Raw genomic sequence first — 19670 nt, 5'->3', positions numbered from 1 at the left:
GTTTGTCTTCCCTAGCATCAATATGAGGGGTTTTTGGGTCTCTCTCGTATCGAGTCCAATTACAAGTACTTCTTGAACTTTTAACCCAATACTTTATAATTCGATCCAATCCGATGCTTGTTTTTCTATTTCCAAAAATAAACATCTTAAATTAATTTAAATAAATAAACTAATTTCCAAATTAAATAATTTTCTCAACTCAATTCTAATTCCATTAAAATCATGATGACTTTACTGTAAAAGAATCTATGAAAAATATATTTAATATTTCTACATTCAACGGATTCACTATGACCAATTAATTTATTTCTATTTTCGAACTTCAATTATTTAACCAATTAATTAAATAATAATTCAAAAACCATAAATTAAAATTTTTAGGTCATTTTCATTTAAAGAAAACCACATTTATTTCTAAATGTTTCTCATTTCTCTAAGTTTATCATTTCCATCCATTTTTGTTTATTTGATTCAACATGCAATTCATTTCTAGTTTCAAAGAGCTAGAGGGGGGAATAATTGAACATATGTGATTAGAGATCAAATGATTTATAATTAAGTCCCTACTTTTCGCCTATTAATTATAAACTCATTTAGTTACGAAGTCATTCCACTATATTATTGTGACTGAGCTCTCCCTAATGTCATACTATTACGGAATCTCTTTGGGATAAACTCGTACTCCCAATATGATCCTATTTTATCACATGGTAACCATTACATCTTTTTTTAATGAAAAGTCAATTATTATTAAATAGTAATCAAGTCATTCATCACAAAGACGAATGACCCATGGTTACATTTCCTTTGCATCTACCATGTAATGACAATGAGAGGATATCATTTACCCATATCTTGGGCTATGAATTCTACTATCGTGAATGAAGTTACATACTATAGAAGTCGTACATCCAATGCATTAGCTTTCGGTTCCTTATCTATTTGAACTTAGGCTTTACTTCCATAAAAGTATAAGAGTCACGGATACATAGTTCGTCATCCAATCAGGATTAAATTATGCCACACTTTGAATGTCACAAGTGAATAAATCCATAAATGGATTCAAGATCTATTTTTCTTGGGCCTAGTCTAATGTACTGTCAGTCCAATCAATCACATCTACGTCTCTATCTTCTGGGAGTCATCCGCTTCGATGCTCAAGACAAGAAATCTCCCCAATTGGACTTGATAGACAGCATGTTGGTGTTTTAATTGGTTTGCTCATTTTCGATTAGACTAAGGACATGTTTAGGTTTGTTTACTAAATAAGTTGTCTTTTCGTATTACGATCTGACTACGTAGTACTGTTTAGTATTAGTTAAACATTAGACTACCAATGAGCTATTATTTGCTTCTATTTTGCTTTACATGCAAAAACCACATGAGGAAAATATACAAAGGATATTAATGTAATTTATGAATAATTGTATTAACCAATCTACTCGAAAAAAATTACAAGTGTACATAGACGGAAATACTACACTTAAGACACCAAACCCAACAAGGGTTGCAATGGAGGAAGTAAAATGGCCTTTGTTTGAGATGGCTCCCTTAAAGGAACATGAGGGGATGGCCTCCATGCTCAATTTTATCAACGCTAGTGGGATGTGGCAGGGGATTTTTTGTTCTCCATTATTCAAGGGTGTTTGAAGGAGGCAATTTGGAAGATTTTTTTAATAAAGCACTTCTGGTTTTGATTCCAAAGGTGGAAAGTCCAGAGTTTGTGAGTCAGCTACGTCCTATTATCCTCTGTATGGTTCTATATAATATATTAATAAATTTAATTTTGAATAGATCAAAACCTTTAATGCCTAAGTTGGTAGGACCTAAACAAACAAGTTTTGTGGCTAAGAGATGAATTATGAACAACTTCATAATTGCCCAAGAGGTTATTCACTCAATGTGACATCGAAAAGGAAAGACTGGTTGGATGGAAATTAAGGTTAACTTCAAAAAGATGTAAGACTAAATTTGGGGGGATTACATGGAGGACTCATTATTGGATTGGGGTTTGCTGCTTGAGTTGGCAAAAATAATTATGTATTGTGTTACCAAAACTTCGATGCAGATCCTTTGGAATGGTGCACCTATAAGAGAGTTTAAACTGTCGAGGCGAGGGCGACAAGTGGACCTACTTTCCCTATATTTTTTTGTCTTAGGCATGGAATGTTTGAGCCATAGGATAAAGTGTGCAATCTCACAAGGTTTGTGGAAACCCATCCACCTTGGAAGAAGGGACCCCAACCTCTCTCAATTATTATTTGTTGATGATTTAATCCTCTTTTGAAAGGAAAATATGGGGTAGACAACTACTGTTTGAAAGGGTTTTTCCACTTTTTTCCATTTCTCATGGCTTAGGTTAATGCGCAAAGGGCAAAGATTTATTTTTTGGCGAATGTGGAAGAGTCGTTTAGTGAGTAACCCAATTATATATTTGGTTGTAATCTAGTTAATAAATTGGGAGTGTATTTAGGAATGTCGCTTCTCCACAAAAGTATAACCAATGGTACAGTTATGCTTCTACTGGATAAAATATGAGGTAAACTAAATGGCTTTGATGAGAAATCGTTGTCAAGGGCGGGACGGGTGACCCTTTCTAAGTTTGTGCTTCTTATAGTGCCTAGTTATTTTATGCTAACTATCTTACTTCCTATGGGTATTGTTAAGGAGATAGAACGGGTGGTGCAAGGCTTTATTTGGGGATCAACCATTGAGAACCGACAAATTCCACTTGTTAGACGGGATACCTATTGTTGAATTGTTGCTGATAAAGGGTTGGGGTTGTGAAATCTAATGTTACAAAATGAGTATTTTTTGTTAAAGTTGGCAATGGGTCTTTTAAATTGGGAAGAGGATTTGTGGGTTTGAGTCTTGCGAAGGAAGTATAACATGCATGATTATTGTCTTATACGTATAGAATAAGCTAACTATTCGTATGTGTGGCGATCATTAGCAAGTGTATAGAGCACATTTCGACTGAATGTAATGTGGCAAATTGGAGATGAGAGACGTGAGATTTTGGCATGACGCGTGGATGACTATGCCATAATGTACGAACGTCGACTAGAGAATTAGCACAAAATATAAAAAATTAAAACGGTTCGACTGCAAGTATGACAAGTCAGTTGTAATATTTATAAATGTTACAATGGAAGACTCCAAGTATTCCAAGGATCGAACCCAAGGGATTGCCAAGTTGGTAAATGTGTTTGTCAAATTAATTATAAAATAGCAATTACTAATCTAATCAAGTTGAAAATTATTAGTGCCAACCAAATATGAAAATATAATAAGGCTAAATTCTAAATTAACAAATGAGAATACCAAACTAATTTTCTTCATTTTTTTACTAGAAGTAATGTGAATGGATTGAAATGATGGTCGAATGATTCATGAATTACCGACTAACTTAATAAACCTATTATAATTATATTATTTGCCACTTTTAGCTAGAAATCTCCTCTCGATGTCATCCTAAACTAAAGGGTACCACCTAAGCTCTCCTCTCGGTCTCACTTAGGTGTATAGATCTCTCGATCTCACTATTCGACACATGTATCAAAGTCCTACATGATAGAGTCTCTTCTCAATCTCATCTATCTAGATCTTCCATTAGAGGCGTCAATTCTAGTGTAATATGCAATTTAATAGACTTCAACAAACAATTAATCAAGGCATAGACAATAACTTAGTTAAGTAATCTACTCATCAATCAACCAATAAAATAATTCAACATATAATTAAAATTAAATTACACACAAGCATTTTAACAAAAACATGGTAGGCATAAAATATAAAAGATAAGGGTTGAGAAAATGCTCATTAATAAATAAAAATTCGATGAAGCGCGAAAGTGTAATACCCCGAAAATTACTACAGTAAGAAAGTAAGATAATATCCTTGATAGAGTAAAATAAGGAAATCAAGTGATAAAAAGGGTAATATTGAGTTATGTCAACATTGGGAAGTATATTATGACATATTAATTCAAGAAAGGATTAAATTGCAAAAGTGAGAAAAGTTTTATTGCTCAATAGTAAATATTAAAAATTTGAGGGGGTTAAAGTGTAAATAAAAAAAATTTGAAGGACCAATAGTGTAAATATTTTAAGGGTGGAATAATCTAGAAACTAAGGAAAATAGATGAATTAGGACCAAATTGAAAAGGTGAAGAATTTTGAGGGACTAAATTGTAATTTTACCAAATTAAGTGATGACTCAAGGATGAAATTTCAAAAGATTATAAAGGGTAAAATGATCAAATAGAGAGAGAGAATTCTAGAAGGTAATGATGATGTTTGTGATATTTTTAATTAATTAATTAGATAAATGTTATTTAATTAATATTTTATTAAGGTTTTTAGTATTATTTTATTATTAAATGATTAATATAAAAGGGAGGAAAGATGATGAAAAATCATCATCTTTCCATGCAACCAACGTTAGAAGAGAAGAGACGAAAGAAAGTTTTTCTTTCTTTACAATTTGGTCCTTTCACCAAAAATTCACTATTTTCACCTAGAAATCAAAAGAATTTCCATAGCTTCCAAGAGAGAAAAATGATAAGGAGACAATGGGGAGCTAGAATGTCAAGTTAGATTCAAGAAATGGAAGCTGGAGGAGAGAGAAAATCAAGTTAAAGATTAAAATCAATAGCACAAGGTAAGAACATCAAGATTTCAATATATTTTTAAGTTTGTTATTGTTGAAAAAGCATGGAAATGATGTTATAGTAGAGTTTTATTAAATAAAGTCTTATGTTCTTGATACATTAGTGAAGGGAAATAAGTGAAAATGATGGGAAATATTATAGAGAAAGGGAATTAGGGAGTTATAAACTTAGTAATCAACATCTTGCACTAAAACAGTTTTGGATAGAAGCAGTAGGTTAATGTTGAAAACTCACCATAAATTGTGGAAATCGAATTAGAGGATGAAAAAAATATGGAATAAAGTCTTATTAAGTCTAGTTTCTCATAGAAGAAACGGTGTAAGTAATGGAATTGTAAATCATGAGATATAATAAATTTTGTGAGATAAGGTCAGAATGAATTCGGGTTCCCCTATTCTGACTTTGGAAAATCATCAAAAATTGAATAAAAATAATTAGAGGCTTAAATTTATATGTTTAAAATATTTAATGAGCCTATTTTCAATAGAAACAAACAGAAACATCATCCAAATTCTTTACAAAGAGATAATTAATTTTTAGTGAAGAGGGGTCGAACTGTCAAATAGTGAAACAGGGGAAACTTTAAAGAATAAACTGTACTTATTTGCTAAACCAAAAATTCTGAAAATTTTATGGTAGGAAGATATGTGAGTCTAGTTTCATAGGAATTTAGCAGATCTTAATTCGGAGTTTCTTAGCTCAAGATATAAATAATTTTGTGACTATGACTCAAGTGGACAGCTTTGAATTAATATATAAATAAATGGTAGAATTATAGATAATGTTACATATAAGCATATTATACATTAAGGATGTAGAATGGAGAAGAGGAGGAGGAAAATAAATGATTATTCAACTAGCATAAGTTCTCATTAAAAATGGTCAATTTGCATGTTTTAGGTTCAAAGACTAAATTGAATAAAAGTAATATTTTAAGGGTAAATTGGTAAAAATGTCAAAAAGTGACCAAATTGCATGAAAGGAATTGTTTTATTATTTAAATTAATAAATTGAATGAAATATTAATTTATATCAAGATTGGGTGGAAATTCGAGGAAAATAGAAAATTATCAAAATGTCCCTAAATTTTAGTATTTCTGCAATTTAGCCTGGTAAGTTCGTGTAACTTGAATTATATTATTAGATGATTGAAATATATATATTGGATTGAGAAATTGATTTGAATTGTGAACATGAGAAATTGTGAATTGAATGAAATGGAAATGAAGCTTTAAATTACATGAGTAAATATCGGGTCTCGTAGGCCCTATTTGTTATGAATATAATATTTCGAGGATATGTTATAAAGAATTATAAAAGCACGTTAATAATTTAAAATTTTTAATTCGGATGAAATTTTGTAACTCGGTTTAATACGTATGCAAATGTATGTCTTCTAGTAATGCCTCGTACCCTATTCCGACGTCGAATACTGGTAAGGGGTGTTACAATGTGACATCGCCAGATTCGGTCATAACATTTAGACCGGGTTTGGGGTGTTACAGAAAGTTTAGTCCATCTCCATCCACAAGGTTCCAGCAAAAATGAAGAAACAAAAATGCTACAACAAAGAGAAAAGAAAAAGAAAAGAAAAATGAAAACCTAAGCTAAGAAAAGAAGAGGAAAAGTTACCTAATGTCTAACTAATTTTCTGTACTAGCCTAGCTACCCAAATAGTTAAATATAATGTGGTATTTATAGACAAAAAATATTTAACCTAATATTGATAATTATGCCCTTAAATGAAAAGTGAATTAAGCTTGTTTGGACACAAAATTTCCCTTTAGAATTTTGGCCCCGTCAGAGTCAATGTCGCGACATTAGCAGCAGATTATTCTAGGGATGCTTTTGGGATTCAAACTCACGACATCATTCTCAGGCAACTTAACTTCTTCAACTGCAGGGGCTTTGGCTAGTGTTACTACATTGCTAGGCCATAATTGCAACCTTAGGAGCCGGTATCGCGACAAAAACACCTTGGTGTTACGACTTTAGAGATAGTCCACTCAGATGCGCAATTTGGTGAAATCCAACTCCTCAGTTGATGGCAAAGGCATTGGTGTCGTGACTTTGGCTCTAGTTTAGGCTCTATTCCTCATTTTTGCATCAACCAAGTGTCTAAAACAAGCTTAACTCAAAGATTAAGTTCTTAATGGCATAAACTTGCCATTTTATTCCAAAAAGCATAAAAACTAAAATTAAGCATAAAATCTCGTAATTATAAAAAAGTACTAAAATACAATATAAAGTACTCTAGAATAAGCTCTTTAATCGTTTAGACTTAGGCTTAGTTTGGATGGGTGGTGTGTTTAGCTCCGGTGAGATTAAAAACAGTGGTGGCGGTGAGATTAGTTACTGTAGCAGTGAGATTAGAAACAGCGGTGGAGTGTGTGTTTGGATTCAAACGCAGCTGTAGCAGTGAGGTGAAAATAGAAAATGACTTTTAAGGACATTAGATTAAAAATAATATATAATAGAAGTTTTTAAAATTATTTAACAATTACAAAATTAATAAATGATTAAAAATTATTACAATTATATTTATTTTTAATAATAAATAATTAAAAATGAATTAAAACTAGAGAAAAATTCAAAAATTATTACTGTTCATTCTTCTTTCAAATCTCTTTAATGAAATATTTACAATACCCTTTTTCTCAATGTTTGTGCGTCTTATTGCATGTTATTTCAAATGTTTGTTATCAGTAACTCAATGCAAGACATTGCTAGCCCCAAATAACTTCAAAACTAAAACCAACTGTTGGCTAGTAACTGAAATAGCCTATGGCCACCATGTAGAACGTGCAATGTCGAGCCTTGAGCTGGTCATCAATGCTAAAGGGACTTATTCACATTTTTACTATTTTCTTCACTTTACATTGTTACTAATTTTGTATAAAACCTAAAAAAAGAAAAGAATTGAGGGATAATTTTATTGTTACTATTTTCTCGGTCTAATTTAAGATTTTAACCCTACTATTAATTTTGTTTGGTATGTTGAATGATGCAAATTTTCCTTTTTAGCAAATCTGATATATGGTTTCTCCAAGATACCAGAGTTTTTGTTGTAAAGTGAAGCTTCTTGAACCTTTGCGTAGAGTTCTTGAGAAAAATTACATCTGAAAGAGTTTTCAGTCTAATACATACATGCATATGCCTATAAATACATAGAAGCTCTAGTCTTAAAATTGAGGTTATTATGCTTCAAGTAATGTCCTAAACTCCCTTTAGTTTCATTTGACTCCAACAAGCTTTTTAGTAGAAATGCTTGATATTCCTTGTTCGGTGGAATCATGGTATTGATCTGAATAGGCCACAAATGAAAGGAGGAAACTTATCATCATGATTGGACGGCTGTCGGTTGAGGAACATCGACTAAACGCTCTATCATCTGGAGCTGATCATAGGGAGCGATCTGTGTGATGACAAAGAAATTAAAAAAAGTTCATATTGGTGTATATGCAATCAGATCCTGCTATATGTGATTTTCATGGGTAGCTAAGTGCATGTCACCAGACTATGTTACGCCGACTCTTTCGTTTTTTTAAAGTAATCTTGTCGACCCTTTGAGTGTATGAAAATGTTAAGCATAATCGTATTTGTTACTCACCCTGAGTCTAGCATGCAGAAGTTACTGGCCAATCCATTTTATAGTAGAGTGATAATGCTGGAGGTTAAGCAAAAAGCATGGAAGTGTAGTTCCAATACTAGCTTACTCCATTGTTTCAATTCCAAATTTTCACGAACCTCTCGGTTATCTTAATGTTAGCATTAGGTTAGACAATTTCTCGACTTATAATAGCATCTGTCACTCTGTAGAACTGTAACAAAAATCATAGTCATCCAATGCAAAAGAAAGACAGGAGCAAGTTAATTATCACTTGGCTAAATCCATCTGGCCACCTAATTGACATAGCATGGTTTCCCATAGGTCGAATTTCTTCAGGTTCAATATCTTCTGGAATGTCACCGTACTGCAGCTTTTTAGGAAACCTACGACATTAAATAAAAAATCAAGCATAATTTATGTCAGGTACATGACAAATGAATCCTGCTACTCCAATCATTCTTATCCACCACCATCTTCTTACCTATAATCGATCTTGTGTAATGCCAATTTACTCGATCTTTCAATCACATGCATCCGTCGATCCGTGCCTTATATCGTCAAACCAATATAAATGGTTTTCTATCACCTTACTCAACTTTGAGATGAATTTCATCATATCTAACTACATCCTTAGTCTTACATCTATCTTAACATTTGTGTCACGGCTAGACTAGTGTTTTGTATATATTGCTTCTTGTTACCCCAACATTCCCTATCGTATAGCAAAGCAGGTATCTTAGAACTGTCCTATAGCAAAGCAGGGCTCTTTTGTCACAAGTCTCCACCTTTAATCCTATAGTTAACATCTCCATTAATCTCTCCTATCTTTCTTATTTATATTGCCCCTAAGTACTTAGAACAACTCTTGACAATCAAATTGCTTCTTCAAATAAATGTATACAGCTATAGACTCGATTTTCAATCTATACTCAATTGCAATTATATATTGCAAAAAGGAAAGACACTAGAAGATGCAACTAATATTGTACAACAATATTTGTTCACAAAAATTTAGATTTGAATCAATCAAAGTGTGATGAAGCTATAGTATACAAACAAATGAATATTTGGTTTCCAAACATGTAAAAAAAAATTGTCATACAAAAAAAGCATACTTGTGTGTTAATCCAAATCAAGGGAAAAAACTGGCAAGAATCAAGCCTCTTCTTTCTTTCTCAAGGTTGCTGTAAAATAATAGGTATAATGAAAAAACATATAAGAACAGGATTTAAGAGTAATCAGAGAGTTTGATGAGATTCAATAAACAATGTATTTAGCATAATCTGAACAACAGCTTCATAGATAGCTCCATCATAATGCATAACAAATTGACTAGATCCTACGCCAAGGCGCATAACAAATTGTTCACAACAAAGTTGTTCTCAAAAAGTGCTAATGCAAAAAACAATATTTTTCGAAACTTCAATTAATTTGACAGTTAGCTACACCCTCAAAATTTTCAGCCCTCGTACCGAGCCAAAAATAACATTATTTCTATTTCATTCTTTACAAAACATATGATTAGCTTTGGTTTCAAGTTGCATGAAAGATGCAGCCCATAATCTAGAAAGAGCAATGTCATTCAACCAAAACATTGCAACATAATAAGAAAGAAATCGTAGATTCATTCCAAGTTCTTATTTGAACCATGTCTAAGCAACCAACACAAGCATAATATGGCAACCATGGATGCAACTTTAGATTTAACTTTTTTTTACCCATATATTCCAATCTTTTAACATACTATTTTAAGAGTTGTCAAGATGGAGAAATTTTCACTGTCATCACAGAAGTTTCCTCAGGAAACAGAGAGATTAAAGTCTTTTTTACCACATGTGTACATACCATCGCATTCCCCTACAATTCCACAATCAAGTATTGCTGGCATTGACTTTGAGCCATCTAGAGTGTACTTCTCCATGAGGTGGCTCAATTCAGCATCAAACTCCTTTTCAAGCTCAACTTCTTCCTGCCAATGCCTCTCTCTCATGCCAACCATCTTCTTTTCGTGTGCTTTGATCAGCTTGTCCCTCTCTGCCACAAAAGCTTGCATCTCTTCATCCTGGAACTTTATAAATTTTTCAATTTCATCTGCCCCACAAATAATTTTTCAAAAGATATGAAAAGAAAAATACACGAATATCTCATAACTTCAATAGGTAAACAGAAAAGAGATATCTAGCAGCATTTCATCTTATGAGATTAAACCATATGTTTTTATGTGAAACGGTCATATACTGTAAGATTACCAGTATCAATCAAATTACACAAGGAAATTCACAGAAGTATCAAAATTATGTACCTGCGCCTGTATTCCTCTGCATTTGAAGGATTGGGGTTAGACTGCTTGACCTTCTCACGCTCTTGCTGTTGCAGCTTCTCAAAACTCTCTTCCTTCTCAGCCCTCGCTTCATGGATAAATTTGATTCGTTCCTTGAAGAATTGCTCTTGGAAATCCATCTGGAAAGGGCAAAAGAAGAAACACAGTTAACATGAAGCAGGAAAAGAATTACTATTCTATCAAGTAGAAAATTCCTAGGGAGGACAATCGCATGCTTTTCTTCGTCTACTTCCAAGTTAATGACTGAAGATCCAACAAAAATAGCATAATTCATCTTCTAATTCATTAAAACGGCATAATCCACAATTCCAAGTTAATGACTGAAAACCCAATAGATAATCTGCAATCTTCATCGGCTACTACACTTTCTCTCAATTTGATAACAATCAGCATAATTCATTAAAATAAAAATATTAGAAATCAAAGAACGACCATCACCTTAAGCCAAGACCCAATGAAAAATTCATGGTAGATTTGCATGAGAAAGAGAGAAAGAAAAGAAACAAAACAGAATATGCTGAGAAGAGAAGATGAAGAACTGAAGAAGAAAAAGGAATGAAGAACGAAAGAAGGAGAAGGAGCCTTACCTGGATGAAGGAGGAACCGGAAGAGGTCCTTGACCAAACTGATTTGCAACCCAAGGGAAGGGGAAGGGGAAAGGAGAGAACAACGGTAACCAAACATACAGAAAAGCCTGAAGAATATATGGGTAAAAGAGGAAAAGAAAAAGCAACTGGAGTTGCTAAATTTTCCCCCGAGCAAAAAGCTCCAGTCTGGAATTAAGCCTCCAGTGAGGTGAAATGTATTTTCAAAGTATTGAACAATGCTTTCCAAACAACCATGCGTTTACTAACATTTCAATTACAATTTTTTTAACTTAAAAAAATCAACGCATTGAGAACCAGTTGCATCCAAAGAAAGCCTTAGGGTTAACAATGCTCGTGAGTTGAATAAAGGACCTATGCCGACAAGAATGGTAAGTACAGATAGATCATGTCTTGTGAGAAGCGAACTTTATAGCAAATTACCTTGCAAAATCATGTCTAATTGAAGAAACTATCACTCGACGATTTGACATGGCACCTAAAAGTGTTCCCCATTGGCTTGAGCAAAATGAACATGGACCACAATACGTGGGGGAGGAGCTAGGTACTGCTTGTTTATGTTTTATTCTCCTTCTATTAAAAAAGTCATCAATAGTGCATGAATAACTTTTTAGTATTAAAATAGTATTTTTTAATCATATCTAAAATGATTTCATCTAAGTAAATTAATAAAAAAACAATACTCGCCGAAAGTAAAAAAGAGAAAAAAAAAAGGCCAAGTAAAGGAAATTTCCTTTCAAGTACTTTCCCATCATGTTTCTCATAAAAATAAATAAATATATAAATAGTCTACAAAAGCATAAAATATACCAATTAAACAGAAAAACAAACCCTTTTATATTTGGATAAGCTAACAAATAGTCATCCAATTATATATATTTTTCATTTTAGACATCTAAAATAAAAAGTTTATAATTTAAACACCCACATTATATTATTTGGTCATTTTAGTCACTCCCGTTAAAATCACAAAGGACAAACGGATATAATAACAAATTTAACATTTTAACTTCTACATCTTATATCAATTTAGTCATAATTTCAAAAAAAAAATTAACCTCCAAAATTTACAAATAATCTCAATTTGATCCTAATTCTAAAAGTCAAAAAATATATAAAAATACATAAATATTTTTAAAAAGTAAAATAATAAACTTAAAAATATATAAAAATAAAAATATTATTACAAGAAATAATAATGTATAAAAAATTAAAATATATAAAAATATATAAATTTTTTTTAAAAAATATAATAATATAAATTTTATATTAATATTAAATAAAATAAAAATCCCTCAACCGTATCCCCTCTCCCTCTCCCCCTCCCTCTCCTCCACCCCCACGGCACTCTCTCCACCCCATCCCTCTGAATAGAAACCAGTTGAAGCGGAATATTTGTCGATAATCACGTGTAATTTCACAAAGTAGAACCCACAGGTACAAAAAAAGAACAAAAAAAAAGAAAGAAAGAAAGAAAGAATCATTGTAAGATGACTAGAGCTAATTAAAAATTGTTTTCTTCATAAGTTCACTAAATCTACTTAACGATGCTTTCTTTTATCACGTGATGTTATTTTTTTTCTTCATCGAAATCGGCAGTATCAATATGATAAAACTCCTCCCCATTAATTCATTGCTTCATCATCAGCTGCTGGGTTGCAACCGATGCAGCTTTGGGAGTCTCAGCTTTATCAAATATGGATCCTCCTTAGTGGATCAAAGAATTCAGAGTTTAATTCTCCATCACCGTCTTTGATTATTAGGTTTTTAGAGGGAGGGGGGAGGGGTGGGATTTTTATTTTATTTTATATTAATATACATATTAATTTCTTATTTTTATGTAATTTTGAATTTATTTTTTAAATATTTCTGTATTTTTATAATGTAGACGCTTAAATTATAAATCTATTAATTTAAGTGGCCTAAAATAAAAAAAAGGGTTTTATAATTTGAGTGGCTATTTGTGGAATTTACCTTTTATGTTTATTGATGGAATATCTGCCGTAAAAGTTGAATAATGAAAAAGAAAAGGGTTTTGTGATCAAAAAGAGAAATTAAAAGAAAATATATTTATGCATTGTAAAAGTTAAGAAATGATGATGGGCCAGACACACCTAATACTCAACAAGTTTGAAAAGCACTTATTATTCCCTATTTTCTTTTTAGATCTTATCATTTCTTTAATGGTAAAAAGAAAACAAAAAACTTTCCAACACTTCTACATCTTTCTTTATAAAATATGGTAAATTTATGTAGAAACCCACCCTCAAAATTTTTTTATGCAAAAACCCATTTTTCTTAATGTTATAAGCTTTTATAATTAAATAAAAATGATTAGTTTTGCTATTAAATTTGGGTTAGCTTTGCTATTAAATAAAAGGTGAAGCCTTTTTATAATTAAAAAATTGGTATTATTTAATTGTAATTATGTTATAGTTATATTAATTAAATGTAAATATTAGATATAACATATTTGTCTAAGTAGGATAAGTTAGGTTATCTAACACAAAAAGAAGAGAAAATTTGCTGAGCAATCTAATCAATGTAGCTACCTATGATTAAGAAGAGGCTTATTATTTGGGAGTTTGGGACATAAATGAGGACTTGAATATTGTATGATAAGATTTAAACATTCCAAAATCGGTGACCCAAACGATGTTTTCAGCCCAATTATTAAAAAAGTTTATTAGAGAAAACTTATAAAATTTTTAATGGTTTACCACGTTATTTAGTGGCAAGGATTTTGGGCATTGCCCATTGGTACCAATTTGTGGAAGTGTTGTTAAGCATGCAAACATGAAAACTTGCAATGATGGAATTCATGTTTTAGGTTTAACCAATATCGGTTTTTGTTGGAAATTAATATTTATAATTTTTTATAATTATAAAAATATTTAGGACTACAAAAAAAAATGAATTAGCTTGGAAAAATAAAGTTTAAGTCTAACATGAAAACAATTGTCAAGTTCAAAGGTTAATTTGGACAAAAAGAATTTAAGTCTCTACATGAAAACAATTGCCAAGTTTAAGCCCAAAAAGTATATTAATATTTTTTTTTCAATATCTAAATAAAAAAAATTAGGTAGCAATCTGGGTTGGTGGCTTAATTTGTTGGAGTTTAGTGACACAAATCAACTTCTAAAAGGATGTGGATATTGTTGGGTCCAAATTGGTATTATGACAAACAACTCAAGCAGTGTTAGAAGTAGTGTTGAAACCAATTCTAACTACTTTAGGCCCAATAAATTTTAAATGCTAAAAAATAGATAACATAAGAGATATTTACGCAGTTTAATTTTCCTACATCTACGGGGCCTTATCCAAGGAGAATATTCACTATCTTATTACCATGTGCAACAAGTGAATCCAAGCTCTAGCACTTGTAACACCCTATACTCGACTCGATTTATTGGATCTGAATATAGGATGTCACCAGAGCTTAAAATACTTGACAAAAATTTTAAAATAGGTAAAAATTATATAGAACGTACTTCCTACTTATTTATTTTTATTACAAGTCAAAGATTCGGAAGGTAAACATTTATTTGAATACAACTGATTCTTAATGATAGTATAAGACAATACTCTTAAAACTTTATTAAAACAGACCCAATCGTGGCGTAAAATACTATTCATCATTTGAAAATATTTTTTCAAAAGTGTCCCTTTGTATGCATAACATCGCCTTACGATCAACCACCTCGGCGCATTCCTGGCTTAGTCCCTTGTGGTAGACTAGTTCAACTCAAAGACCTGATAGACGTCTATAAGTTCAACATAACTTAGTGAATCTTAACCACTATTACCTTTAATCGATGTTATTGAGTTTCCCCTGAATTAAAAATTCTAGTCTTCCTTTCAAACTTTTGAGGATACTTTTTTGATTCCTGACAGATAATTATGAGCCAACCTCCAACTTGACCACCTTGTACACACTCCACTAGATTGGCGGATCACAGACTACATAATTTATATATGATCTTATTCCACACCTATTTTGAAGATAACAATTGGATGAAATTCTTAAGATGATACATATACTGACACTACTCTCGGCGGATTCCTATGCTGACCCTGACGACCATTAGAATACCAGGTACAATGTATCTTTGGGTATATTCAAAAGATGATCTCATTTTAGGGAAAGTAATATTCTTGATCATCCAAAAGAAATCCCAAATGAATTTGATACATACAAGAGAATACCCAGTTTTGGCGAACACTTACACCACTCATGGTTCCAGGTACACGAAGCTTTCTGTCCTAATGGATTACAATGCCGGGTTTATCAATCAACATATCATCGAGAATTCTTTTAGAAAAGGCCTTAAGGGCATATCCAGGTCTCACCACAAAGGTAGACTAATAACTAGTCGATTAGGCGTTACAGGATTCATAATACAAACCTTCTAGAAAACTTGCCATAAGTAATATAACGACTCGAAAGATAGTGGTATCAAAAAGTGTGGTTTCGAGACCTCATTTTCGTAAACTGGACCTATAAATATTTTTATTAAATATTTCGAAGTTATTTTAGAAGTGAATTGAACTTTGTTTTAGTAATTTCGTTGAATTAGAGCTTATTTAGCATACAGAAACTAAATCGAATAAGTGATAAAAGTGTGAATTATTCTTAAATTACAAGGTAGAATTAAGCTAAGGGACTTATAAGGTAATTAAACCACTTGTTTAATAAGAGATGGACGGTCATGAGACAATTATATTATATATATAAGTTATAAAGGTTAAATAATAATAAATGTTATAAAATCATATTATAATAAAACTAAAGTAATAAAATAAAAACACAAAACATATTTTTATCATTTCATTTCCCAAAATTTCAAAACAAAGAACAGGGGAGAAGACGAAATGACCAAGGGGCTTTTAAGTTCAAGCTTTAATCAGTTAGTCAGTTTAGTCCCTTTTCTTGTAACTTTTATGTTTTCAGAATCCCCGTAGTTCAATCTAGCTAAATCATATTGTATTTTTTGTTATTGTTAAATTTTGATGATGTAAATTTAGTTGAATAGTCAAAGTTTTAGGGACCAATTTGATAGATTTTTAGGTTAGAAGTAAAAAAGGATTAAATTGTAAAGTCAATGGTTGATTTTGTACAATAGGGACTAAATTGCTTAAATTTCAAAATTTTGGGATAGAATGAGAAATAGGGAGTTAAATTTGGCTTAGAATAAAATTGATATAAAAAATTGAGAAATAGGAAGTTATGTTAGTCTTGGTTTTTAAGGACTAAATTGAATAAAATGCCAAAGTTAATTTAATTAGCAATTGAATGTGAAATTGTTTGTGTAATGATGAAATGTGTTGTTTGTTTTAATTTTTATTTTATGTCGACTCAGATTCATCAAAAAGGAAAGGAAAAGAGAAAGTCGTCGACCAATAGCTCGGAGTTTATGGTTTGTGTTTCTATAGGCCAAACTAATTATAAATTGATGCATATTGATTTGTTCATTCATGGTAAGAAGATGAGGTGAGAATTCTTATTCACTTGGGATGTTTTGAATTGAATAACAATTATGAGGACTGAAATGACTATGTTTGATAAATGTGTGTAATTTTGTTAATTATGAAAATTAAGACATTGGTTGGTATTGGATTATGAAATAAAAACCCTATTAACTGTTTGAGTGGAGTCAGATATAGTTGGCATGTCATAGGGTAAGAAGAGTTTAGGGCTTTCTTCGACTACGAGTCGATGAGGCATCGGGTGCCAATTTGCTTCGGTTTAACCGATGAGACACTGAGTGTCAATCTATTTCATGGCGCTGAGTGCAACTATTTGCTTCAGATTTATCTGATGAGGCATTGAGTGCCAAATTGGTGTGTTGATTGGATCCTTGTATCCGTCCGAGTCCTAGTCATGTTAATAGAGATATAAAGAACGAAATGGTTTATATGTGATTTTGATATGGCAAAAAGATTAAGAAATGAAATTAGAAATGGAAAATGAAATGTGAATTGTGGATTGTGGATTGAATTGGGAACATTAATATGTTATGTCTCATGAAATCATGAAATTGGATTTTGAGATGAAATATATCTTACATGAGTTATATGATTATTAACTTGCAAATGTGACAGGCTTAAGTTGATATAAGAGAAATAAGATGGTTTTGAGTACATGATTATAAGAAATAACATATTTGGCTTGATGATTTGCATTTTTAAGTTTATGCTCCTTTATGTTTCATATTATACTTATTGTTCGGATTATAGAAATACTACTGATTTATACTAAACGTAAAATTTTAGTTTCTTGCACAGGTTAGGTACTATTCGGTTCATACATCAACTCAGCATCCAACGACAATCTCGAACTCAAGTGTTGGTGATGCTCTTAATTTGGTTTTGGCATCTACCTAGGGAGTCTTGTGTTTGGAATGTTGATTTTGTAGTTTGATGGCATTCTGAATCTCGTTGGCCTTATAAGTTATGTAAATATGTATAGCATTTTGGAAATGGTCATTTTGTTGATAGCTTGATGGTGGTTTTGGTTATTTGCTAAGTATTTTCATGAATGAAATGGTTATATGTTAGGCATTATGTTTGATGGATGTTTGGATTTGGTTTGATGCATAATATGCCTAGATTATGTCTTAGTATGGAATTGATAAAAATCATGTTTACATATATGCTTTACTTGAATGTGTTGGTTGTTCTTGTACATGTTTGGTTTGGTTATTTGGGTGGCATTAAAGGCATAATGGTATGATTGAGTAGGATTGTTTGATTAGGTTTGCATTGTTGATTGAGGTGCCTTTGTGGACATATTGATTAGGCACTTAGCTTGAATAGTATATGACATGTTTTGACATGATTTGGTGTGTTTTGATATGGGTATTTATAGGTGCAAATGGTATGGCTTGGTAACCAAGCAATGGTAGGTGAAATGGATTGATATATATGTGCTTAGAGTTTAGGATTTAGGTGCATACGGCTTGGACACGGTCTATCACACGACCGTGTGCCATACACGGTTACTCCACACGGCCATGTGGCTTATTATATTTGGTGCATGTTTGTCCCACACGGTCACAGGTTGTTACACGGCTTGGAGACACGGCCGTATGACCATATTTCAAGTTGTACACGGTTGGGCACACGGTCTAACGACACGGTCGTGAGACCCCTATTTTTTAAATTTTTTTACATTTTTCTGCTTTATTTCAAATTAGTCCCTAATTATTCCAAATTGATTTTAGGTTCCTTAAGCTCGCTATAAAGCCCATATTCGTATATATATGCTATGAATGATGATGTATTTTGAATAATTGATATTTAAAGTAATATTTGAATGGTTTATATTGTTATTTGATTTGTTAAATGTCGTAATACCCTGTAACCCCAATCTGGCGACGGAGACGGGTTAAGGGTGTTACAAGTACTCCCTAGATTACTCCGCCATTGAGGCTTTTTGAATAATACACCACAAAGGATTTTCAAAGAGTTTGCCACAAGGGCTTTACAGAGAGTTTGCCACAAAAACTTTACAGAGAGTTTACCAAAAAGACTTTTTAGGAAATTCGTGTTTGCTGTCCCAGTAGACCATCTCTATGGATGCCATGGGGCCTCTCTCACATGGTCTTATACCTTCACGCCTTCTTGGAGTATTATCATATAATGCCATGGCCATTGACTTTCCACAAATTTATTTTGTGATCTATTAGTCTGGTTAGCAATATATCTGCCCTACTGAATGCTACACAATAAATCTCCATTTCACAGTGATCTACTTGTTCGATTAGCAATATATATGCCCTACCGAAGGCTACACAATAAATTTCCTTTTCACATTTATTCATATCACAAACTCACCTATACTATACTTGTACCACATCAAAGGTCCTTTTTCTTAGACTTTGACCATACACATACACATACAACACGAATTATTATCACCCGCACATTCCAGAGACGACATACCCACTCTCTATTAGCAAAGACACTTATCATCCCACTTCGTATTCAAACAATTATCAATACTCTTCTTTTACATTCATACAAATATTTTCTCAAGAAGACATACCTATCTATAGAGGAGTCAACCATTTATTCAAATAAAAATAACATACAGAATTCGGTTCTAGAGACTCATCAGAATCTCACCTTCACCTCGGCTAATAACGTCAATTTCAATCATCCTTCTCAAGCTAACAGCAACAACTACTTAAAAGATCATGGAACTTCCATTAGAATCCCCATTTACAATTAGTTTAATATTGTTTCAGCTACGTGTGACCCTCAACCAAGGCATTACACTCACACCCTACTACTCTTACACATTTCATCATCCTCAATCCTCAATAATCATAACATACAGTGCTATAAGACTTACCAGAAGGTTGAATCATCCCTTGATTAAACGATCTTAGTTCGATTTTAACAAAGAGAATGTTGAGGTTGGAAATAAGAACTTGATCA

General features: G+C 32.1%; 1 protein-coding gene across 6 annotated transcripts; it reads right to left on the bottom strand.

Annotated features, from left to right (window-relative positions):
* Positions 1 to 7731: 7731 nt before the first annotated feature.
* LOC107913640 (protein SUPPRESSOR OF GENE SILENCING 3) lies at positions 7732 to 11759 on the bottom strand. 6 transcript variants are annotated; one of them, XM_041102422.1, is made up of 5 exons: positions 11211 to 11759; positions 10585 to 10742; positions 10128 to 10373; positions 8554 to 8665; positions 7732 to 8087 (listed from the first exon to the last, which is right to left on the bottom strand). In XM_041102422.1, the coding sequence occupies exons 2-5, from the start codon at positions 10694 to 10696 to the stop codon at positions 8060 to 8062; spliced, it is 498 nt and encodes a 165-aa protein (XP_040958356.1). In that variant the 5' UTR covers positions 10697 to 10742; positions 11211 to 11759; the 3' UTR covers positions 7732 to 8059. The 6 variants fall into 6 exon arrangements, with proteins under 6 accessions (XP_040958356.1, XP_040958355.1, XP_040958360.1 ...); XM_041102421.1 differs by having other exon boundaries at positions 10128 to 10378; positions 11211 to 11757; XM_041102424.1 differs by lacking the exon at positions 7732 to 8087 and adding an exon at positions 9398 to 9466 and having other exon boundaries at positions 8449 to 8665; positions 10128 to 10378; positions 11211 to 11754.
* Positions 11760 to 19670: the final 7911 nt, after the last annotated feature.

The sequence above is a fragment of the Gossypium hirsutum genome, chromosome D10 (assembly GCF_007990345.1).
Source record: "Gossypium hirsutum isolate 1008001.06 chromosome D10, Gossypium_hirsutum_v2.1, whole genome shotgun sequence".
NCBI classification, from domain to species: Eukaryota; Viridiplantae; Streptophyta; class Magnoliopsida; order Malvales; family Malvaceae; genus Gossypium; species Gossypium hirsutum.
The sequence above is the reverse complement of the archived record's forward strand: the minus strand, read 5'-3'. Positions and strand labels throughout refer to the sequence as shown.